The sequence below is a fragment of the Micromesistius poutassou genome (assembly GCF_964030765.1).
Source record: "Micromesistius poutassou genome assembly, chromosome: 3".
Taxonomy (NCBI): Eukaryota; Metazoa; Chordata; class Actinopteri; order Gadiformes; family Gadidae; genus Micromesistius; species Micromesistius poutassou.
The window spans coordinates 20,051,465-20,073,048 of NC_140273.1; the positions used below are offsets into that span (position 1 = coordinate 20,051,465).

The following is a 21,584-nucleotide window of genomic DNA, read 5'->3' on the forward strand; positions in this document are numbered from 1 at the left end:
CTAATGAGACTGGCCCCTCTCATCTCCCCTTATGAGACTGGCCCCTCTCGTCTCCCCTAATGGTAGTAGGATCAGGTCATATTTCTTCCCTTTTGGTTCCACAACGTATGCCTAGATTAGGTCAAATTGGAACTTTAATTATAGACTAGTACTTGCATTATATATAGGCTACAAAACAAACCCCGTTCTCCACCTAAGTGTACACGAATGGTCCTGGCTCCGCACACATACAAGTGGAATGTTTTGTTCCACAACCCACGTCCCTTCCTCGTCGCTTTGTTCTGACGGGCGGCCACTACTGAGTTATGATCCCTGAGGTGTGACCGCGCTACGTCATCAGCGCTCCCCACCGGAGCAGGTCCGACGGGTCCCGGTTCGTCTTGTAAACATTTCTGTCGACCAGAGAGAGAGGGCAAACTTCAGACCGGGTAACCGAGCCCCCTCCGGTCCGGAGCTGGAACCACGCCACTGACTGTTGGCTCTTATCGCTGCTTCCACGTCACCATGGCTGAATCGAGAACAGGGAAGGAGAAAAAGGTAATCCGCACTAACTTGTGCGCTACAAGGCCTGCTCGATAACTCATTCATGATGCGCTCATCCTAATGAGGCTGCAATGAAACCTGTTCGACCATCCTACCGTGGTCAATGCTTTATGTAGGAAACGCATATTTGGATACGTTCTTTGAAAGGCTCCGAAAGTAACTTTAAAGTAAATAAATCTAGTTGTAACTGGGATAAAAAGCCATCCCCGGGCCCCCGCGGTGCGGGACTCGTGCTCGTCCCAGGCAGTGGTCATGTGCCAACCCCCACCCCCACCCCCCACGGTGCGGGACCCGTGCTGGACCTGGTCCCAAGCAGTGGTCACGTGGCGCAGCGCCCGGTCGGGGTCACCTTCGAGTTCAGCCAAATCACCTACGGAATTTGTAGCATTTTGCTAGTGTCCGATCAGCCAGTAATACATCCGTACTAAAATGTCCGGTATGACCAGTGTGACTCTATTGAGGCTGCAGCCTGCGTCTCTCCCGTTTCCAACAGGAACGGCAAAGAGAGTTTGATGGCATGCCCAGAGTTGTTGAAGAGAGTCAACGCCATGGCCCCGATAAAGACACGGAGCAGACCAGCCTGGTAAACCACAGCCTGGGGGGTTTAGGTTATCTTGTTTCATTAGGCTTTTTTCGATCTTTGTATATATATATATATATATATATATATATATATATATATATATATATATATATATATATATATATACCAATTCTGCTGAACCCAATTCTGCTTTAGGCTCAGATGCCTAAAGCACACAACACTACACACAATTGTCTAGATCTTGCACACGCTTCCTGAATTCCCTCTCTTGGTGTTCACACAGAACACACTGTCAATCACATTTCTAAACTCCAAAGGCTGTTGTGCAATTAGCAATCTGCAATTTGCTATAGAAGGGTCCCAGAAGAAAGACATGACACTAAAGTACAGACATTGAGTAGTATCACTCTATGAGAATGTTGATAATGGTGATGACGATGAACATCGTTATTCTCATTATGGTTATCATCATTATTTAGGATATTATCCATCCTATGGTGGAAATGTACTGGATATAAGTGTTGGCCCTTATGGGTATGTATGTATGTATGTATGTATGTATGTATGTATGTATGTATTTATGTATGTAAGTGTATGCAAACACACTGTATGTATGACATTTGTTTGTTACTCTTAAAAATGTGAGAAGGGGGGGCTTGATATAAGCTGAAGCTTCTGCCCCTACCCCTTTGTTATGACCAATAAAAATGCATTCATTCATTCAGATGTTTTGTTTACAGTATTGCCTATTTTCTGTTATCTCTTTCATTTCATCCTGTTTGCTGTGATTTACAGTAGACTGCACATTTTAGGTACAAATACAGTATTTGTTGTTACTGTAAAGTATTGTGTGTTTTCTATTTGAGTACGTAAAAACATTATATGGTAATATTCTACATCCAACAGGTGACAGTGTAACACTGAACATGCAACAGCATAATACTGAAGAAGCATTCATATAGTGTTTTCCATTCATACTATAGTGTTTTCCATTCTGCACAACAGTGTTCAATGGGTGCTTAGGAATGTCTACTCATATGATGTACGTGTTTGTCATTTGAAAAGAAAATACCATTTAGTGAAGAGTTAACACTGTTTTGAGGGCAAAGTGTGCTTTTGCAAGAAGTGTAGGATTTTGCATTTTGTGTGTGAGTTTAGAAATGTGTGTTTAGGGTTTTGAGAAAGTGAGGTAGTCTATCAGGAAATGTGTTTAAGCAATTGTGAAAAAGTTGACTAAATTATGCAAATGGTTTGTCTATAAATCTCCAAGGGTCACAAGTCCCCTGTCCCTACAATCAGCCCCTCCGTCTGACATGGCAGAAGGAATGGCGAAGACATGTAGGAGTGTATAGGGGAACATTTGTCTGTGTGTTAACACTTCTTATCTGATTCAGAGTTTCGATCATTAAGTAGGTTGTGTCTTTGTTTTGCTGGACTGCAGGCAGTTCCCTTCAGCGGCCACATCAACGAGGGCCTGCGGGTAGGGAAGAGGTTAATCGTGGTGGGCGTGGTGGAGCCTAGGCCTGACAGGTGAAAGACCTCTCCTTCTCTTCAACTGATACTTGGTAAATAGGTCTTCTACGTCAGAGTGCATCGTGGCATGTTTTGATGAGCTCTGTTTAATTTGTTGGTAAGGGATCTAATGAACAAGCTAGTTTGTTCATTGACGTTCGGAAAAAACATGGCTCTACCTTGCAAACAAGCCGTTTAAGAGGACTCAAGAGTTCTGTAAAAATTTGTTTGGGGGTGTTCAAAAGAAAGTTATACCAAGACAGTCACGTCCATTATTTTCTGACCAGATTGGCCACCTCAGTATTGATCATGCTAGAATATGTTCTTGTTAAGCATTATCTCTTCACTACACACAATAGGTGTCATCAAGGATGGATGCCAGGAAAGCACAATTTAATGATAACCAAAGAAACATCTCAAACTGAAATCCTAATAGGCCTATTGAATGGTCCTCATTTATATAGCGCTTTTATCCAAAGAGCTTCACAGTGTTGACTGACATTCACCCATTCATGCACACATTCACACACCGACGGCGGAGTCAACCACGCAGGGCCACAGCCAGCTCATCAGGAGCAGTCAGGGTGAGGCGTCTCGCTCAGGGACACCACGACACTCAGCTAGGAGGAGCCGGGGATCGAACCAGCAACCTTACGGTTACCGGCCAACCCGTTCTCCCTCCTGAGCTAATGCCGCCCCTTATTGATATATATTAACCACCTCATGATTAAAACAAACGCATGAACTGCCACTGGCGTGTTCAGGTTCTACATCCTGCTGTCGCGCGGCCCGGGCCGGGGGCCCAGGCCCCCCTCCGACGTGGCGCTGGAGCTCTGCGTCCTCATGAAGGAGCGCCAGGTCGTGTGTAGGGCGTGTGTGTCGGGGCGCTGGGGCGCCGCAGAGAGGGCCGCCCCCTTCTTCCCCTTCATCGCCAACCAGCCGTTCAGGGTAGGCATAGGACAGCCCCGGGCAGGCCCCGCACACACCCCGCACACACACCCCGCACACACCACGCACACACACCCCCCACACACCCCGCACACACCACGCACACAGCCCGCACACACCCCTCACACACCCCCCCACACACACCCCCCCACACACACCCCTCACACACCACGCACACACCCCGCACACACCCCGCACACCCCGCACACACCCCGCACACACCCCTCACACACCCCTCACACACCACGGACGCACCACGCACGCACCCCTCACACACCCCGCACACACCCCGCACACACCACGCACACACCCCCCACACACCCCGCACACACCACGCACACACCCCTCACACACCCCTCACACACCCATAAGGAGCTACACCTACACACCTCCACTATGACACTCTGGGATATAGGGCTGCATGAAAGGCAACCAGGGTTCATAACAATTATATTTATGTAGCAATATATATATATATATACAATGTCTTGTCATGTCGTAAGCAGGCTGAGACGGTTAGGAGTGTGTGTTGTGCCCTTCATTTAAACAGATTGCTATTATTTTTATCTCGATACAATCTAGATTCAAGAAGCTAGATATTTCTCATGCAAACAAAAAAGGTTTTTTTTAAGTTTTTAAGTTCTGGTCTTCAGAAGTTAACGTTGGGTAAGATTTAAGTGCTATAATAGAGTGTAATAGAGTATAATATAGAGTGTAATAGAGTATAATAATAGAGTATAATAGAGTGTACTGGTAATTTGTTAGAAATGGCGTGGAGTGAAATGTTCTGTGAGGATGTGATTCCTGTTTACTGCTCCCGCCTCCCGGCCTTTTCCGACCGATCAGGGCATCTTTTCCATGATTGGTTCTGGGAATCCGTCTCTCGCATCTCAATCACAGGTGCGTTAAATGCAACACTTTTCAATGGCAGACAAACATAGGGTAATCGTGCTTCTCTTCAGCTCTCTCTATCTCCAACTCTTTAATCTGACTTACGGGCTCATATGAATGCAATGCTCTTAAATGCTCCTAAACCAAAGGAATTTGCTGCCCAACAACGTTGTTTCTGTTTCATCTTCTCTCCAGATTGAGATATCATGCGAACAGAGTCGATTTCAGATTTTTGTTGACGGACAGCGGCTGGTGAGTTTCGGCCACAGAGTTTCCTCTCTCCGGGACATTGATACGTTGTGGATTGCGGGAGCTCTGAGGATCACTAAACTGGGCTGAAGGACTCCACACTCCTCGGCTGCGCAAGCTACATTCTCCCCTGGTCACATCCGTCCTCTCTTTAAAACAGCTGGATGTACAATGCTGAATGTCTGGATACAGATAATAAATAAGTACTTGTTTATGAAGAATGTGTCAAACTAAGACCCAAAGTGTGTGTGTGTGTGTGTGTGTGTGTGTGTGTGTGTGTGTGTGTGTGTGTGTGTGTGTGTGTGTGTGTGTGTGTGTGTGTGTGTGTGTGTGTGTGTGGCTTTAAAGGTAACAGAACAATAAGGTTGTTGGTGGACATGTAGTTGTCAAGCAAGGTCAGTAAACACTGTCTCATTCTAGTAATAGAATGTCTGCCTTTTCTATTATAAATTTAGTTCATACAGATTATATATTTTGGGATATAGCCTAATTTTTGCACTCATTTATTTTATCTATAAAATAACATGTAGGGGTTCGATTTCTTACATGAAACTGAACACCGTAACCAGTAGCTAAACGTGATTTTCATTCTGAATATCATTGGCTACAGTGCATGAGTTTACATGATATGGGCATTTCATTATAAGTAGGATTAAGTAGACTGCTACCGACATCAAACCTATTTTCTTAACACAAATTGTCCTTCCAAAAACAATTGTTTTGTCTCATTTAGAATTTTTCCATAGTTGAAAAAAAATTAAATATATATTAATTAAAGGATCCCGGAACGTGCCGAGGATCCCCGGAACCTGCCGATGTCATGTCAACGCAATGCACCCTGGGTATTCGTCGGGCGAGTTCAGGTGACTCGGGTCCGGTAGTGTTATCCCCAGCTGGCCTATTGCACCTCAGTGGTCTTTCATAGTTCCCCCTCCTGATTGGTGACTTCAATCCAACGGGAGTCCGTCGGTGGACCGGGACATGGACCTCACCGCCCCGATCCCACGGTCAGCTCCCGCGGCTCCTTTCTAACCGGAAGCTCCGCTAGCTCCACCAGGTAGCATGTCGCTGCTAGCCGCTAGCTACGCAGATAGCCACTAAAGTTGTCTCCTCGGCTGAGCCTGCTCGTACCGTAGTGTCTTCACGGACACGGAGTGTGTTCTCCACACGTCCACCCGATGTCTGCTTGTGTGCTTAGCGGGTGAACCGGGGTTCATGATGACAGCGACTGTGGACACCCACCAGGCTCCGTCGGCGGAGGGTCACCACCACCCGGGCTGGAGACCACAGGGTTTAATGTCTCATCCTGCCTTATGGTTCATATCTCTGTCGTTTGTTTTAGTTGGAAGGGGTCGGGGCCATAAGTCAAAACAGGTGCGGTGAAGAGCCGAGCTAGCCTCGCCTCTTAGCCGGTTAGTCTGCCAGTGGTTCCACTCCAACTCGGTCAGGACTTTTAAATCCATGTAGATATAGATGTCGATTTAGATGTTGATGTATATTACGCTAATCCGACTTAGGGATCATTACCGTACAAATCGCTTGTCCAGAGGGCCTTCACGGTACAGAGTTAGACCCCAGCCACCTGTCCATAGTAACATACCTGGAGTGATGCGGGTTCTTCTGAACCTTGATATTCTTCATGTCACTAGACTCGGGATTCATGCCGAGATGTGACTAATTATTTCAAACGGAACTTTATGTATATGTTTGCTCAGGAATATTTAAATCGTCCAAGATGTAATAACTTGTTGAACACATGAGGGTGGACGTTTCGGCTCCCTAAAAGAAAGAGACCTCCCCCAAGTCGTTTATTTGAGGTTGTTGCCGTATAATATGTAGTTGTTATGCCTGATTGTTTAGTTTCCTTTGCTGTAGTAGCACCTCTGTACTTTTCTGTGTCTGGTTAATAACTCCATAATACATGTTTGCATTGACCCTAAGAATACAGATCTGATGGTCTTCTGTTTCCCTACAGGAATATTCTGGAGTAACTGTTGAGAATCATGGAGCCAGATGTGATTCGGATGTACTCCTCCTCTCCTCCCCCACTGGAGGATGGTGCAGAGGAAGAGGAAGATGACTTTGGAGACTTTGATGGCTTCTCCAGCGTCCCCCACAGTGTCAGCTTCACAGAGTTTGACACGCCCACCACGTTTAACCAGGTCCAGGCGCTCACCGCCACCTCCCCGCCTGAACTCCTCAACAACGGGCACGTGGCGGGCCTCCCCAGCGCCGCCGCTCCCCACCCCCAGGAAGGGGACCCGGCCAAGGCCAACGGGGTCTTGTCCGGTGGCCGCCACAGCAGCGGCCCTTCGGAAAGGACGGTGGGAGAAACTAAAAAGGCCCTCTCCTGCGGCCAGCTACCTGTGGATTGCAACGGCAAAGGCCCGGAGGTTTTAACGAACGGGTTTGCGATGCTCGACGTTCAGGGAATCCCTTCACTGCAAAGTTCTGTCAACAGCTGTAGAGCAGGAGGCTCCCCAGAGGACACAGACGCTGTCCCGCCTGAAAGCCGGGATGACGAATTTGCAGACTTTGCCGCTTTCGCAGACGTTGGCGACAGTCCGACCGCACACACAGCAGAGGCCTCGCACGGCCCGGGCGGGGGTGGCTCACCCCAGGAGGGTCCCAGCCCAGTCCACCGTAACATAGACCAGGGAATCACTTTAGAGGGGGACGTCGAGGAAGCACACAGAGTTGGACTGGACGGCTCAGAGTCCGTATCCTCTGGTGAGCTCCCAGATGAACCGTCCAGCCAGCAGCAGGGCGGTCTCTCGGATACCGACTCCAAACAACCGGACTGCCTTCCTGAGCACTTGAACACAGTCTGCACTACGACAGAAACGACGGCTCTGAACGGGTTTTGTGATGACAGGTCCGAAGAGACAGCGGGCAGTGGAGAAGACTGCCCTCCTCAAGAAAGGACCGGCGAGGAAGAAACAACTGAGCGGTCGGAGGAGGAGGAGGAGGAGGAGGAGGAGGAGGAGGAGGAGGCGGCGGCCACCGGAAACGAGACACAGGCGCTGGAGGGTTCGACCTCGTTGGACCAGGACCCCCCCGAGCAGTGTGGGGACCCCAGCACTACAGGCTCGGGGCCCTCTGACCTCCCCCGGGAGGACTCGGCCGCGCCCGCCCACCACAGCCCGCCGCCGGACCGGGACGGAGGTTTTGGGGGTTTTGACGGCGGGGATGGCTTCAGCGATCAAGGCTTTGCTGATTTTGACCAGTTAGATGTCCAGGCGGAGCGCGGCCCGCCCAGCACCCAGTCGACCGCAGACCAGCAGATCCCCGGGGAACCAGAGGACCCGGAGGACGAGGACTTTGGGGATTTTAACACCCAAAGGTTTGAACCTGCGGGAGCAGAGGCGGAGGAGGAGGAGGAGGAGGAAGGGGAGGAGCCTCTTCCTCTTGAGGACAGCAACTACAACAGCAACGACGACAAGGACAGAGGCCAGCTCGCCGAGTTCCCGGGCAGCGACAGCTTCGGGAACTTCAGCTCGGTGGCGGTGGACACGGCGCCGCGGGCGGACACGGGCTGGAGCGCCTTCAGCGAGGAGGCGGGGCCGGCAGACGAGGACTCGTGGGCGGCGTTCGATGGAGAGCAGGGCTCTGCTCCTGCAGCTGTACAGGAGGAGTGGTCCACACCTGAAGCCCCTCCCCCCACCTCAGACCACCCAACCAGCAGGACAGAGGTCCACTCTGTAAGTAGCGCTTGTCGGGGCCCTTGATAAGCATATGATATGGGTTGAGGTTATTGAGGGCAGATCTCATTGACAACCACAGGAGGTATCTTCAGAGTGGCCCTGCACAGAGTGGCCCTGCTACTGATGCAGGATGCCTGCTTGGTGCCAGCCTTTAATTGAGGGGGGGCGGGGGGTGGGTTGTCCAACATAAAGAATGGATATTACTATTCATATTATGTAGATGATAAAAAAAACAAGAGCATTGTCCCAACTGTTCCAGCAGTAAAAGGATTCTGAAGAATAGGTCGAACTGCACCTTGAAGTGGTATCTGTCTGAGAAGAGGTTCCCCACTCAGGCGTGGTCATTGACTAACTAAAGATGGGTGATTGGGTCATCAAGGTCATCATCGCCGAATTGAGACTGAGAAATGGCCAAGATGGTGGTTGGGGCGACAGAGAGAGCGAGTCACTGAAACCCTCTTTGTAGCACGTCACGGAAACAGGAGTCCTTTTAAACACGCCCTCCGGTCAGTCTGCAGCCGCTCAGCCAGGCAGCGGACCTGGGTTCTGAGTGAAAAGGTGGACTGTAGAACGCCCGATCTTTTCAGTTTGATTTGGTTTGTTCTTTATCATTTGAAAGAATTGGACCAGAGTAGAGCGTTTACAGCTGGCATCGTTCAAGCTGAGTTTAGATTACATCCGTTCAAACGGTGAGCAGAGATGTCTTGGTTTCATTCACCAATTCCACCCCTCTTCTGGAGTTCTAGTCATACCTTCCTGAGGCGCGGCAGCCCTTTGCTGCCGCGCGTTATTCATTCACAGCGTGAAATGTAGCTCTGGTTCCCTTTCCTTTCAGCACTTAGGGGGCGCATGTTTAGTCTGCCGGAGCCGAGCACGCGAGGCTCTGTAATCTGATCTCAGGGATCCGCCTTCCAGCCAGTGTGACCTTGCCAGCTTGTTTCTGCCCCAGCAGATCATACGATAGCCGCACACAAACCAAGACTCACATTCACCCAAGTGGGTGCTACACATTGGTGGTGGTTAGTAAGGTCCCCCCTTCACTGTAAAGTGCTTTGAGTGTCTAGAAAAGCGCTATATAAATTCAATTAATTATTATTATTATTATTATTCAAACCCGTTCTAGACCAAGAGCGTTGATCCTCCTGACGGGGGACCCCCACGCCCCACTGTGGTGGCCCCTGAGCTCACCTGGGCCCTGGTCCTCCACCTGGTGGCCCCTGAGCTCACCCGGGCCCTGGTCCTCCACCTGGTGGCCCCTGAGCTCACCTGGGCCCTGGTCCTCCACCTGGTGGCCCCTGAGCTCACCCGGGCCCTGGTCCTCCACCTGGTGGCCCCTGAGCTCACCCGGGCCCTGGTCCTCCACCTGGTGGCCCCTGAGCTCCGTTCTAAACAGTTCACCCTCATGGGCCCACAGATCCTTTCTACCTCGAGGGTCAAGTATGGGGTTCCCTCTCTCCATTGTTTTGGGGTTCATTCCTGACCTTTCCTGAGGTCTTTGATGCCCTCTTACAGGGACTCCAGACAAAGTGTGGTTCAATGTTATCGCACAATGTCCCCATAAAATATCAGCTTGCCTTGGGCTGAGTAATGAAACACGGGACGGCATTAAAAAGGGGTAATATTATTGAGGTCTGATTCAGTTCTGTGCAAGATGACGCCACACACCGTTCAGCAGTTTGATCACACTGATCCTCACTCCTCGGCATCGTCGTCCGTCAGTGTTGCCGTAGAAAAGTCAAATGCATTGAAATGTATAATGTGTACAGAAATGAGCTGCAGGCACGCGGTGCTGATTGTCAACGGATGTCCTCCCTCCTGGCAGCAGGTGGCGCTCTCAGGTCGCCTGGAGAGGCTGTTTCAGCAGAGCTTCCCAGAGAACCCCGTGGCGGAGGTGGAGGAGGAGGTGCCCCCTCTGAAGTGTCTCCTGGAGCCCACGGAGGAGCCGGGGGCCCCCCCCCAGGGGCCGGAGAAGGGGCCCAGGACCGCACCGCCCAACGGGTCAGTCACGTCCCACCTGTGTCCTCGGTGTACCCCCCTCGGCAGAGAGCTATGACATGTCCGCTTTACTCTGACTCGGTGACTCTAGCTACAGGTTTTGGTGCCACACATGAAATGTTTAGTATTTAGATTCTGCTGGAAAAGCCACTGTGGGTTTGGTTAAGAAGTAATACGTTAATGTTGATGTCTTAGCCATCGATAAATGTGAACCAATGTCGCTCGTGGACTTTTGAAGTGTGAGAGCGTCTGAAGAGACGAGGAAAGGGAGAAATGCCTGTGGCGCGCATTGGCACGACGAGCCAAACGACATTCCTTTAAACAAAAAGACCGGTTTTCCTGGATGATGGTGATGATGGTGATTGGCTCTCGGGACAACCTGTACTCCCGCAGTCACTACTAGGGATGGGTCAGAATATTTGATTATTCGTTCCCGAGGGTCAAAGCCGATTTTTAACATTTGGACTGTTAATATTTTTTCCCATTCAACAAGAATTAACGGACGGAACTAATGTTGGTTCTGTAGCACTATTTTTTTTTTTTTAATTATTATTAATCATGTACAGAAAAACAATATACACAATACACAAGCATAAATCTTAATATATATGCATACAACACAAACACTGATCACGGTTAAAGTTTTTTTTTTTTTTGCGTTTAAGATATTAAGTGATTTCTTGCCGATCCATGGCTGCCTTTGTGAATGTCGGCACACATCGAATAATCGATTATTCGTGCATACCACCCACTGATTATTCGACCATGAAAAATTTGAGTTATTCACATCCCTAGTCACTACAGCTGCGTTTCCACCGCAGGAACTTCCCCCAGAAACTTCCCCCAGAAACTAGGAACCTTTTTAGTCCCTTGAAAAGTAGTTCCTGGCAATAAAAGTTCTGGGTACTCCCAGTCCACCGTGACATGCTCTTTGAACCAGGTACATACTAAATGCTCTTTGAACCAGGTACATACTAAATGCTCTTTAAACCAGGTACATACTAAATGCTCTTTAAACCAGGTACATACTAAATGCTCTTTGAACCAGGTACATACTAAATGCTCTTTAAACCAGGTACATACTAAATGCTCTTTAAACCAGGTACATACTAAATGCTCTTTGAACCAGGTACATACTAAATGCTCTTTGAACCAGGTACATACTAAATGCTCTTTGAACCAGGTACATACTAAATGCTCTTTGAACCAGGTACATACTAAATGCTCTTTGAACCAGGTACATACTAAATGCTCTTTGAACCAGGTACATACTAAATGCTCTTTGAACCAGGTACATACTAAACCGCCCACTGATCTGTGTTGTGTGTGCTCCATGCAGAGAGCTGCAGGCCACCGTGTGGAGGCAGCTTCTGGACATCCACGAGGCGTTCGGGCTCCGGCACCAGTGGGGAGGTTCCCATAGCAACAAGACGCTGCTCTGCTCCCTGGGCATTGACACCCGCAACATCGTGAGTAGAGGCTCGCGTGTCGGCTCGCATTCAAACCCGTTCCGGACCAAGAGCGCCGATCCACCTGACGGGGGACCCCCCACGCCCCACCGTGGTGGCCCCTGAGCTCACCTGGGCCCTGGTCCCCCACCTGGTGGCCCCTGAGCTCACCCGGGCCCTGGTCCCCCACCTGGTGGCCCCTGAGCTCACCCGGGCCCTGCTATGCTACGGCCTCATTGTCTTACACAATGCATTTTCCCGTGAAGCTTTCATTTATCGTGGTCTGCCATTCATCCTTACATTGCTATCCAGTCGGTGAATATTGCAACGTAAAGGTTGCATTATGTGGAAAGCAAGGACCGGCCGTCTGACTAAATACTGTAGTATAGGCCTGGGCAATAAAACAATAAATGATCGTATTGTGATAGACCTTTGATCAATATCAATATAGAACATGTTCAATATATATCGATAAGAGACTGGACCACCGAATCTAGCAGCTGGGTTTGTTACACAAACACAGTTCCATACTTTACAATATTTGAGTGTTTTTCATTGTTCAACATTGGAGTATTTCTCAATGAAGAACAGTGGAAGGTCATACTAAATGTTAAACAGAAGTGTTAAAATCCAGCATGGTAATTCATAGTCTTTTTAGGTCATTAAAATGATCAATATTTATCTATCGATCAATATGATCAAGTTATATCGGATATGTCTGTCAGCCATATCGCCCAGGCCTACTATAGTATGTTGGCTTTTGTGTTGCTTCTAGAACTAGTTAGTTAGGTCACTAGTGCTCTGGTGCTCTCCTGAAGCTCCTCTCTCGTCCTCAGCTCTTCACAGGCCAGAAGAAGCAGGCCATCATCGTCCCCATGTACGCTGCCAGCCTGGTGAGTGTTCTGCATCTTAACACTACCCCTACCTAGACCCTCCAGACCAGTACCATGTAGAACGACCAGCCCTCACTGGGACCAGTAGAACAGACCCAGCCCTCACTGGGACCAGAACCCAGCCCTCACTGGGAGCAGTAGAACATAACCCAACCCTCACTGGGACCAGTAGAACAGAACCCTGTGTGTGTGTGTGTTGCAGGGCATGTTGGAGCCCACCAAAGAACCTGTGAAACCCATCTCGGCCGCAGAGATGATCACCTCCATAGCACAAGCGCCTCCGCCGGGACCAGAGAAGGTCCCCTGTCCTTCAGACACGGCCCAGGTACCCCACCTCACCCACAACACCTCCGGCACCCACGCTGGGACCCACCCGCTGGGGGCTGTGCAGCCTGTACTGTTCAGGTGGAATTGGTCCTGCGTTTGTCCTCCGTCCTCGAAAGGTAGATCTGAGGCGCAGCCCTGCTACTCGTGGACAGTGTTCCTAACCGTCTGGGCACGCTGCAGCGTACTGCCGTTACGGATTCCTCCCACCTCCCACTTAACTGCTTAGCTGCGGCTAGTCGTGTGTAAAAGAGCCCTAAAGGGACTCCCTTCGGTTTCAGCCCTGTGTGACCTGAGCGCAGACCTTCAGCAGGAAGGTGATTCCGCTCGATTCTGAATCGTTTGGGGCGTCATCCTGTCCTCTTCATCAACTCGGAGAACACAGCTCACTCAGTTCAGTGGCCAGGGAACGCAGCGAGGCTGCGTTCCCTGGCCACTGAACTGAGTGAGCGGTGTTCTCCGAGTGGTGTTCTCCGGTGTTCTCCGAGCTGTGTGTGTTTGATCTGGCTTTTTGCGGGGCTATTTACCTCCCTCAGGGACCGGGCATGACTCACTGGCGTTCCAAGATAACCGGTTAGTCTAGGAAGAAAGGGCATGGACGGAGGCTGACGCTGCCTCGGCCTCCAGGTTGCTGCGTCGACCATCCCCAGGCTCCGTATTAACAAGTCCCCAGACAGTAGGATGTTCTTCTCACCGGTCGTCCCCTACTCTTTGTGTTTGTGTTCCCGGTGCGGTTTCCCCCCCCGCGGCGGCGCCCAGCAGGAGGCCCTCCCACCGGTCCAGTTTGACTGGAGCAGCAGTGGCCTTACAAACCCCCTGGACGGTAGGTGTCTGCCACGCCCTCCTGCTCCTCTCTCCTGCTCCTCATAGCACACAGGGGTCGGTGGTGGGTGGTGACGACCACACCCGCCCAGGGAATGCAACAGGAAAGGGCGTGGTCCTCACTGGCAGTAGAAGTTAAAGATGGAAATTTAAAATGACTCATCGTGACATTTATCAAGTACATTTATTAAAAACAAAACAAAAAAAAAATTAAACTGAAAAGCTCGGACCACAGAAATTCTTTTGCAGTTTTATTTTTTCCTAAAGTGAACACAGTCTCCTGATTGGCCAGTCCTCCAGCGCCCTCTACTGTCTGCCTACTTCAGAGCTCACCACTAACACATGCGCCTCTCAATAAGCTTTGTAGTTCTCATCTAGACTGCGTATTCACGTACATAATTAACAGTCACTCATAAAGCACTTTGATCAAGTTGGGTCGAGACCCCCCTACACCCCCCACCCCCCCCCCCCCGGCTCTGCATGTTGTCTCTCGCCCACCTCTCTCACTTCACCTTTCTCCTGGTCGGCTTCTTCCCTGTGTCTCACCCTCCCCATGTTAACCATGGCTGCTCTTCTCTCTCTCTCCATCTCCCTCTCTCTCTCCCTCTCTCACCCTCCCCATGTTAACCATGGCTGCTCTTCTCTCTCTCTCTCTCTCTCTCCATCTCTCTCTCTTCCTCCCCCATGTTAACCATGGCTGCTCCTCCCTCTCTTTCCTTCTCTCTCTCTCTCCCCCATGTTAACCATGGCTGCTCCTCCCTCTCTCTCTCCCTCTCTCTCTCTCTCTCCCTCTCTCTCTTCCTCCTCCCCCATGTTAACCATGGCTGCTCCTCCCTCGCTCTCTCCCTCTCCCTCACCCTCCACCATGTTAACCATGGCTGCTCCTCTCTCTTGTCTCTGTCTCTCCTGGTCTCTCTCTCTCTCTCTCTCTCGTCTGTCCTTCCCGGGGGCCTGCGGGGGCCCCACGCAGCGAGCGGAGGCTCCTCTTTGTTAAACCTGGATTTCTTTGGCCCCGTTGAGGACTTTGAGGGCCCCAGCAGCTCCTCCTCTATCCCAGGTCAGCAGCATGGGGGCTTCCTTCTGCTATGTGTTGGTGTGCGTTCAGGATGTACTGACACAGAGCGACCCCGTCACAGGGCGACCCCCGTCACAGAGCGACCCCCGTCACAGGGCCCCTCCACAGAGCGACCCCGTCACAGGGCCCCTCCACAGAGCCGTGTGGGCCGGGGGCCGCCGCGAGGCGTCCTTAAGACGCCATCTGCGTCGGTGCATCGCCCGCTTCTTCCTGTCGCTTTTCTGCCCTGCTTCTTCCTCCCTGCTTCTTCTTTGTGAAGTCCCCCCTCCTCGCTGGGGGGTCCCGCTGGAGGGTCCCGCTGGAGGCGCCCGGCGGGACGCCCCCTCCTGCCCCCCCCCCCTAACCCCAGGACGGCGTGTTGTGGTGCTTGCGTCCCCCCCGCGTCCCCTCCGGCGCATGACGGCTCTGACGCGGGGCTGCTGCTCACTGGCGTCTGCATGGAAGAGGCCGGGCGTTGCGGCCCTCTGGGTTTGACTTGTACGCCTGCTCTCTCTCTCCCGATCTCAGGCGTGGATCCAGAGCTGTACGAGTTGACCACGGCCAAGCTGGATTCCACCGGTTCGGGCCGGCGCGTGGTGGACGCCTTTGCACGCCTCATGTCAACCATGGAGAAGACCAGCACCTCCACCAGGTCAGAGGTCACCGGTGTTGTGGGAGGGGCCGGCCTCCAGAGACTGTGGACGTTTCTCAATTTGCGTTCTTTCCTGTTCTTGTGTACTTGCGTTCTTGGGAATCGTCACCAGTCGTAGCCCAAGTACTGCTCCAATTCAAAGTACGCATCAAGTCAAGTACAGTCGTAAAACCCAGACGTGTTCTTGATGTGCATCGGGGGTGACTTGTGTGGACTTGGGACTGTTAAATATGCATTTCGCATTCCCATGTTTTAAAATATTAGTATGTAAGCTATAATAATAGGCTATAATAGGAACATTTAAAAAATATAACAAAAATGTAGGCCTATTCATTCAAAATATTTACACACTATTTTCAAATGAAAGAGGCTGGGGTTTTGTTTTATATAATTAGTTTATATGTATAAGTCGCTAATAGAGGAAACGTGTGTGTGTGTGTGTGTGTGTGTGTGTGTGTGTGTGTGTGTGTGTGTGTGTGTGTGTGTGTGTGTGTGTGTGTGTGTGTGTGTGTGTGTGTGTGTGTGTGTTTCTATTCTGTGTAATTTCTCGCTCGTTTGTAATTCTTATATCAATAGCCTACTCTCCAACTATATAGGCCCGCGCATCTGTACCCTATCAGGTGCATGTACCATCTGTACCTTACATATAAAAAGTTGTGTAAGGTCGTGTAGGTCATGTAAAACACGCATATCTTTTAATTTATATTCATTCAAAATATTTACATACTATTTTAGAATGAAAGAGGCTGGGGTTTAGTTTTATATAATTAGTTTATATTGGTCAGTAGTATATGCATACATGAGGCCGTAAAGCACAGTTAACAGAGCTGAGGTGGTGACGTCATCGAGTCCGCTGCTGTTCCAATGCCAGGTGCGTACTCCCATCCTCGGAAGTCTGTACTTGGAAGTCCGGACTTGCCAAGCTCACACTTCCAAGTCTGCGAGTCCGAAGTTTGCGTACTTGGTGTTGAGAACCGGCCCTCGTTCAAACATCAGCTCAGCGCAGTACCTAGTGACATAGTGGTGACTGAGTGGCCTGCTGCCATTGGTCTGTTGGTCTGTTGAGGTCCACGAGGAAGGGTGCTGCTGTGACACGCCCCCCCTGTTTACCTGGCACTTTGGGTTTAAGGGTTACATGTCTGACATGATCGTCAACATGGTCATCTTATTGCTGTCTGTCCGGTAATCACCAGACATTGGCCAAATTCTTTTTTTTTTTTTTTATGTCAGACACAAATTTAATCTCTCCGGTCAAATTGTCAGATTGAAATTTGCTACTAATGTGTCTAAATAATAGTCTGCTGACACCGCTCCTCTTCTCGAGACGCCCTCGCCGTGATGCCAGCGCTCCCTGGCTACGGAGGATCGCGTTTCTCCACAGCCTGAAGTCCTCATATGCGATCTGAACGGCATTCATCCAGAGTGGGCCAAGCTCGCAAAAAATAGCCAGTGTGATCCCTGTCTCTAGTGTTCCTGCAGAGAGCGGGCTCTCACTGCAGAATGTGATCAAGACAAAGCAGCGAAGTCGCCTCGCGGAGAACAAGGTTTACGCAGACTTATGCGCGTCGCAAGTTGTGAAGAAGAAGAGACACTGAGCAGTTTTGATTTTAAGTCGGCTGCTGAAAAACTCTGCTGAAAAAGTAGGCTGAAGTGACAATGTTATAGGCCTAGTCATTAGTTTGTTCCAGTTTGTTCCTATGTGTTACACCTTTCCTGCTGTCGGCTCCCAGACTGTAGTCGAGGAGTACAGGGGAGACGTTCCCTCCAGGGCCGATGTACTCTCGGGGGGGGAACACCCTTCACTTTGACCGGCAGTGGGTCTGCTTGAAGCGTCCACCGATTCTTGACAGGCTGGGTACTTTATTCTTACACAAAGACAACTTTTTTTTGGCCAGTAGGCCACAGCCCTAACCAGTAGACCACAGCCCTAACCAGTAGGCCACAGCCCTAACCAGTAGGCCACAGCCCTAACCAGTAGGCCACGGCCCTAACCAGTAGGCCACAGCTGCCCCTAAACACAACCGCTCGCTCCCCTCGCTCGTCCACTCACTCGCTGACGTCACTCACACGCACACTTGCCATTCTCGCGCACACACATACGCTGCTCGTAACACTAGGCCTCGTTATTGCGAATCAGACGTTCATGTTCTTTTCCCATCTATTCGAAAGTTAGGCTATTAAACATGTTGCATTCTATACAGCCTGATTATGTCATTCTTTAAGCTACATAGCCTAAGGAAGAAGCCATAATAGGATATTTTGACGGCATGTCATCAAAATGTCCGGAAAAACGAAACCTCTGCAGATCACTTTGACTGGCACTGGTTTTTTCTAGCGGGAACTAGAAGTGTGTGTGTGTGTGTGTGTGTGTGTGTGTGTGTGTGTGTGTGTGTGTGTGTGTGTGTGTGTGTGTGTGTGTGTGTGTGTGTGTGTGTGTGTGTGTGTGTGTGTGTGTGTGTGTGTGTGTGTGTGTGTGTGTGTGTGTGTGTGTGTGCAGTTTAAGCAGTGGCTCTTTAAGATGGGTCCAGTTTAAGCAGTGGCTGTCGGTCCTCATGCGTCTCTTCCTCCGGTCCCAGCAGGAAGCCCAAGAAGGAGGAGAACCTGAGCGCGGAGGCGGCCAAGGTGATGGCCTCCCTGCCCGACCTGTCCTTCATGCAGGCCAAGGTCCTGATGTTCCCCGCCACCCTCACGCCCCTGGGCTGCTCCCGGGCCACGCCCGACTGAGAAGCCCTCCCCGTGGCCTGCACCGCCACGCTCCTCCTCCTGCTCCTCGTCACCCTCGTCCCCGCTGACCATATCTTAGGAGTGTGTCGTTGGTTTTGTGTCTGTTCTTCTTTGGTTCTTTTTGGTGGCTGAGGTTTTGGGTTCTGAGCCACTCTATTCCCACTTCTATTGTGCTCCGACCCCCACATCTTTTTTTTTAACTGATGTTTGGTTTGCGTATGTTCTTATGTTTTAACTCTAAGCAGGTGATTGGCTCCTTGTGTGGGAGGGCGGGGGGGGGAGCTATATCGGTGGCTTGTTATCAACATCATTTGAGCCAATGGCAGTCCTGTTTGTGATTGGTCAGCTATAGGTATAGCTGTAATCACTCGTGTACATAGTGGGGATGTCTCCCGCAGCCCCGGGTCCCTGTGGAGTTAGTTTTTATCCTTTAGATCATTATTTGAGGTTTGATTTCCTATGTTGCTGTCTAGTGGAAGTGCATCAGTGTCTTTTTGAAGGAAACGCTAGCTGGCATTATACCTGCAAAGGTTAAATCAAAGTAAGTAAATGTATAGTATAAATAAAATGCATATTTAATATATATACATATATATATATTGTATAAACTTGAAACCACACTGCCTGCGAAATCCAGTCCAATGTTTTTGCCTGTTGTGTTTATGATCTTTTAAGTTTCCTTTGTGTCTATGTGTTTTGATTATGTTGACCCAGGGCCTCCTAGTCCACTGCTAGTCAGACTAGGACCGTCCCTTCTGTCCGCCGCCGTCCCCCGGGCCTGCCTCATGAAGAGGAGGCCTGGAGGGGGGAGCGGGCAGAGAGGACCCCTCTGGCCCTGTGGTCAACTCTTTTATTTTACTGTTTTGTCTGAGTGTCTGCGGTTTGGGGCTGGCAGGTGATGAAGAGGAACATGTTTTAGTAAAAAACCACTGAAACCATCAAACCTCTGTGTAAGAAGTCGACCTGCAAGGGAATTAAGGGACCAATGGTTTGGCTTTAGTTAGTGTCACTGTCCAAGATGAAGTGCATTCTTCTTTGTTTCTTTCGTTTGCTTTGTTTGCAGCTTATCGTTTGATCTTAATATTTAGTTTTATTTTTGTCGTACCACTGTCACCCCGTCTCTCCAGGAGGATTTTGCACATTGTAAAGATGAAATGGATGTAATCATAGTCCACTGTGGCTTTAGACTGTACAGTTAAAACTATGAACTGTAAATGTATGGGGAAAATTCCTATGGAAACAACCTCTGACTTGAAGAGCCTGTCAAAGGTCAGCGTGCATGCCCGGCTTCTTCGAGACTTTACGTGTGTCAACTTTACTTTTAGTGTACACAAGAAATTAAAATAATTTAAGAGAAAGATTGGTTTCTTCTTCTGCTGCGCCTCGAATGAACAAATGGAGATGATGCAGCTCCATCATGCTTCAGGGGTCAGGCGCTTCCTTCTGATCACAGATGTGAAGATGACTAATGAACAAACCCCATATGAGCCTCCTGCATCACATACTGCTGCTGCACAGGCCTGAAGGGACGAGAGTCCTGATGGTTAGACCAACACCACTGTGAACATGTTTCTCCATGATGTGATTATATGAGATGACTGAAACAATGTAAACATTACATTCCTGTTTCATTCATAGCGTTACCGTACCTAAAGTGAAGTCTGGCTGGTGGACGTTGTGTGGCGGTGGGCCTACTGGTTAGGTAGCAGCAGGTGTAGAAGATGCTGCTCTGTGTGGCGGTGGGCCTACTGGTTAGGTAGCAGCAGGTGTAGAAGATGCTGCTCTGTGTGGTGGTGGGCCTACTGGTTAGGTAGCAGCAGGTGTAGAGGATGCTGCTCTGTGTGGTGGTGGGCCTACTGGTTAGGTAGCAGCAGGTGTAGAGGATGCTGCTCTGTGTGGTGGTGGGCCTACTGGTTAGGTAGCAGCAGGTGTAGAGGATGCTGCTCTGTGTGGTGGTGGGCCTACTGGTTAGGTAGCAGCAGGTATATATAAGCACCGGTACCAAGGCCGGCCTGGCTGAAGAATATATCATATTACCCAGTTTACTCCCATATAGTGTCCCTACAGGCTTTTACTTGGTTTATTATGCGAAAACATTGTTTAAAGCAACTTTCTGAACTATTATTGGGGTTTATCTTCATGAAGGAGACCAGAGACGAGTCACACCTCATGTTCCACGGATCTGCAGGACGGCCCCGGGACGAGAGGCTGGAGGCCACGAGGCAACAGATGGTCAGCATGACTCCGGGGTCCCCCCTGGGTCCTGGACATGATGTGGTCCCCCGGGTCCTGGACATGATGTGGTCCCCCCAGGTCCTGGACATGTTGTGGTCCCCCGGGTCCTGGACATGTGGTCCCAGTCCCTCAGAGGACTACGAGAACCCGTAGGTGAAACGGATCCATTCGATGCGATTTGTCAAAATGTTTGCAGTTGTCTAAATGTTCCTGTAAAGAGAAGGACCTGATCCCTCCCAGAACGACCAATCGTCTTAAGACACAATCCCAATTCAGAGAGGACGCTCACGCAGATCACCTGGTTGACATCCACGCCACTGCAAGTATTAACGTCCACTATTTAACTTAGAAAGCGGCTTATGTTTATGAATCAAAAGCTGTGTGTAAGACTGTAGACTGGTATTGTGTTGCTTGGTTGAGCCAGGGCAGTATGTATATTTACACTGAACTAACCCATTCAGCCCTCAACAGTTCTGTAATACAGCCTTACTAGTAGTTTGGTAGCAGGTTCAAGGTGTCAAATATTATGTTTGTCCAGTTTAGCAAAGCAATGATTCTGAGAGATTTGTTTCCGTATTAGGCCAACGAGTATATTCATTTAGTAATCAAGCAAAAGAAATACAACTCCTCCATTAGTTGGTAAATATCCAAACTTTAATTCCAAATTGCAATAAGTATTTGTGAAACAGGGCATCCTCGGAACATTTCAGACTTTGAAAAATGAAAACAAATGATGGTCCATTTTTAAAAGACAAAATGCAACTAGTATCAATAGTTTAACAACATACACATGGAGCGGCTACATTAACACATTAAAAATATATATATTAAAAAGAAACATTTTGAACCAAAGAAACAACATATAAAATATAATAATACGATAATATGATAGTTTTTTAGGATATAACTCTTCATTTGTATTGTCGCTAAAGAACATTGGCAAAATAAACATTTGGTAAAGTCTGGCAATACCTCTGATAAAGGCACTCTTTTCATTAGAAATCCTCTTGACAATCCCTTATGCAAGCAGTCTATACAAAAGTTTT

At 49.5% G+C, this 21,584-nt stretch overlaps 2 protein-coding genes across 6 annotated transcripts; both read left to right on the top strand.

The window, feature by feature from the left end:
* Positions 1-504: 504 nt before the first annotated feature.
* On the top strand, positions 505-4,777 carry LOC311341129 (galectin-related protein-like; the record flags this gene model as incomplete). The annotated part of the gene is made up of 5 exons (XM_084466027.1): positions 505-537; positions 1,037-1,126; positions 2,529-2,617; positions 3,364-3,547; positions 4,634-4,777. 5 exons carry the CDS (start codon positions 505-507, stop codon positions 4,775-4,777), a joined length of 540 nt encoding a protein of 179 aa, XP_084322153.1.
* A 766-nt stretch (positions 4,778-5,543) lies between these two features.
* On the top strand, positions 5,544-19,629 carry aftpha (aftiphilin a). Of its 5 annotated transcripts, none has more exons than XM_084465818.1 (9): positions 5,544-5,744; positions 6,663-8,388; positions 10,214-10,389; positions 11,726-11,855; positions 12,671-12,727; positions 12,930-13,052; positions 13,811-13,874; positions 15,456-15,579; positions 18,156-19,629. In XM_084465818.1, the coding sequence occupies exons 2-9, from the start codon at positions 6,691-6,693 to the stop codon at positions 18,301-18,303; spliced, it is 2,520 nt and encodes an 839-aa protein (XP_084321944.1). In that variant the 5' UTR covers positions 5,544-5,744; positions 6,663-6,690; the 3' UTR covers positions 18,304-19,629. The 5 variants fall into 5 exon arrangements, with proteins under 5 accessions (XP_084321944.1, XP_084321946.1, XP_084321947.1 ...); XM_084465820.1 differs by having other exon boundaries at positions 18,159-19,629; XM_084465821.1 differs by having other exon boundaries at positions 13,814-13,874.
* Positions 19,630-21,584: the final 1,955 nt, after the last annotated feature.

Bases quoted from the DNA above. Each gene is read 5' to 3' on its own strand.
- aftpha (XM_084465818.1), top strand. From the start codon at position 6,691: ATGGAGCCAGATGTGATTCGGATGTACTCCTCCTCTCCTCCCCCACTG. The intron at 13,053-13,810 runs GTACCCCACCTC...GGCGGCGCCCAG, and splicing joins GTCCTTCAGACACGGCCCAG to CAGGAGGCCCTCCCACCGGT. The intron at 15,580-18,155 runs GTCAGAGGTCAC...CTCCGGTCCCAG, and splicing joins AAGACCAGCACCTCCACCAG to CAGGAAGCCCAAGAAGGAGG.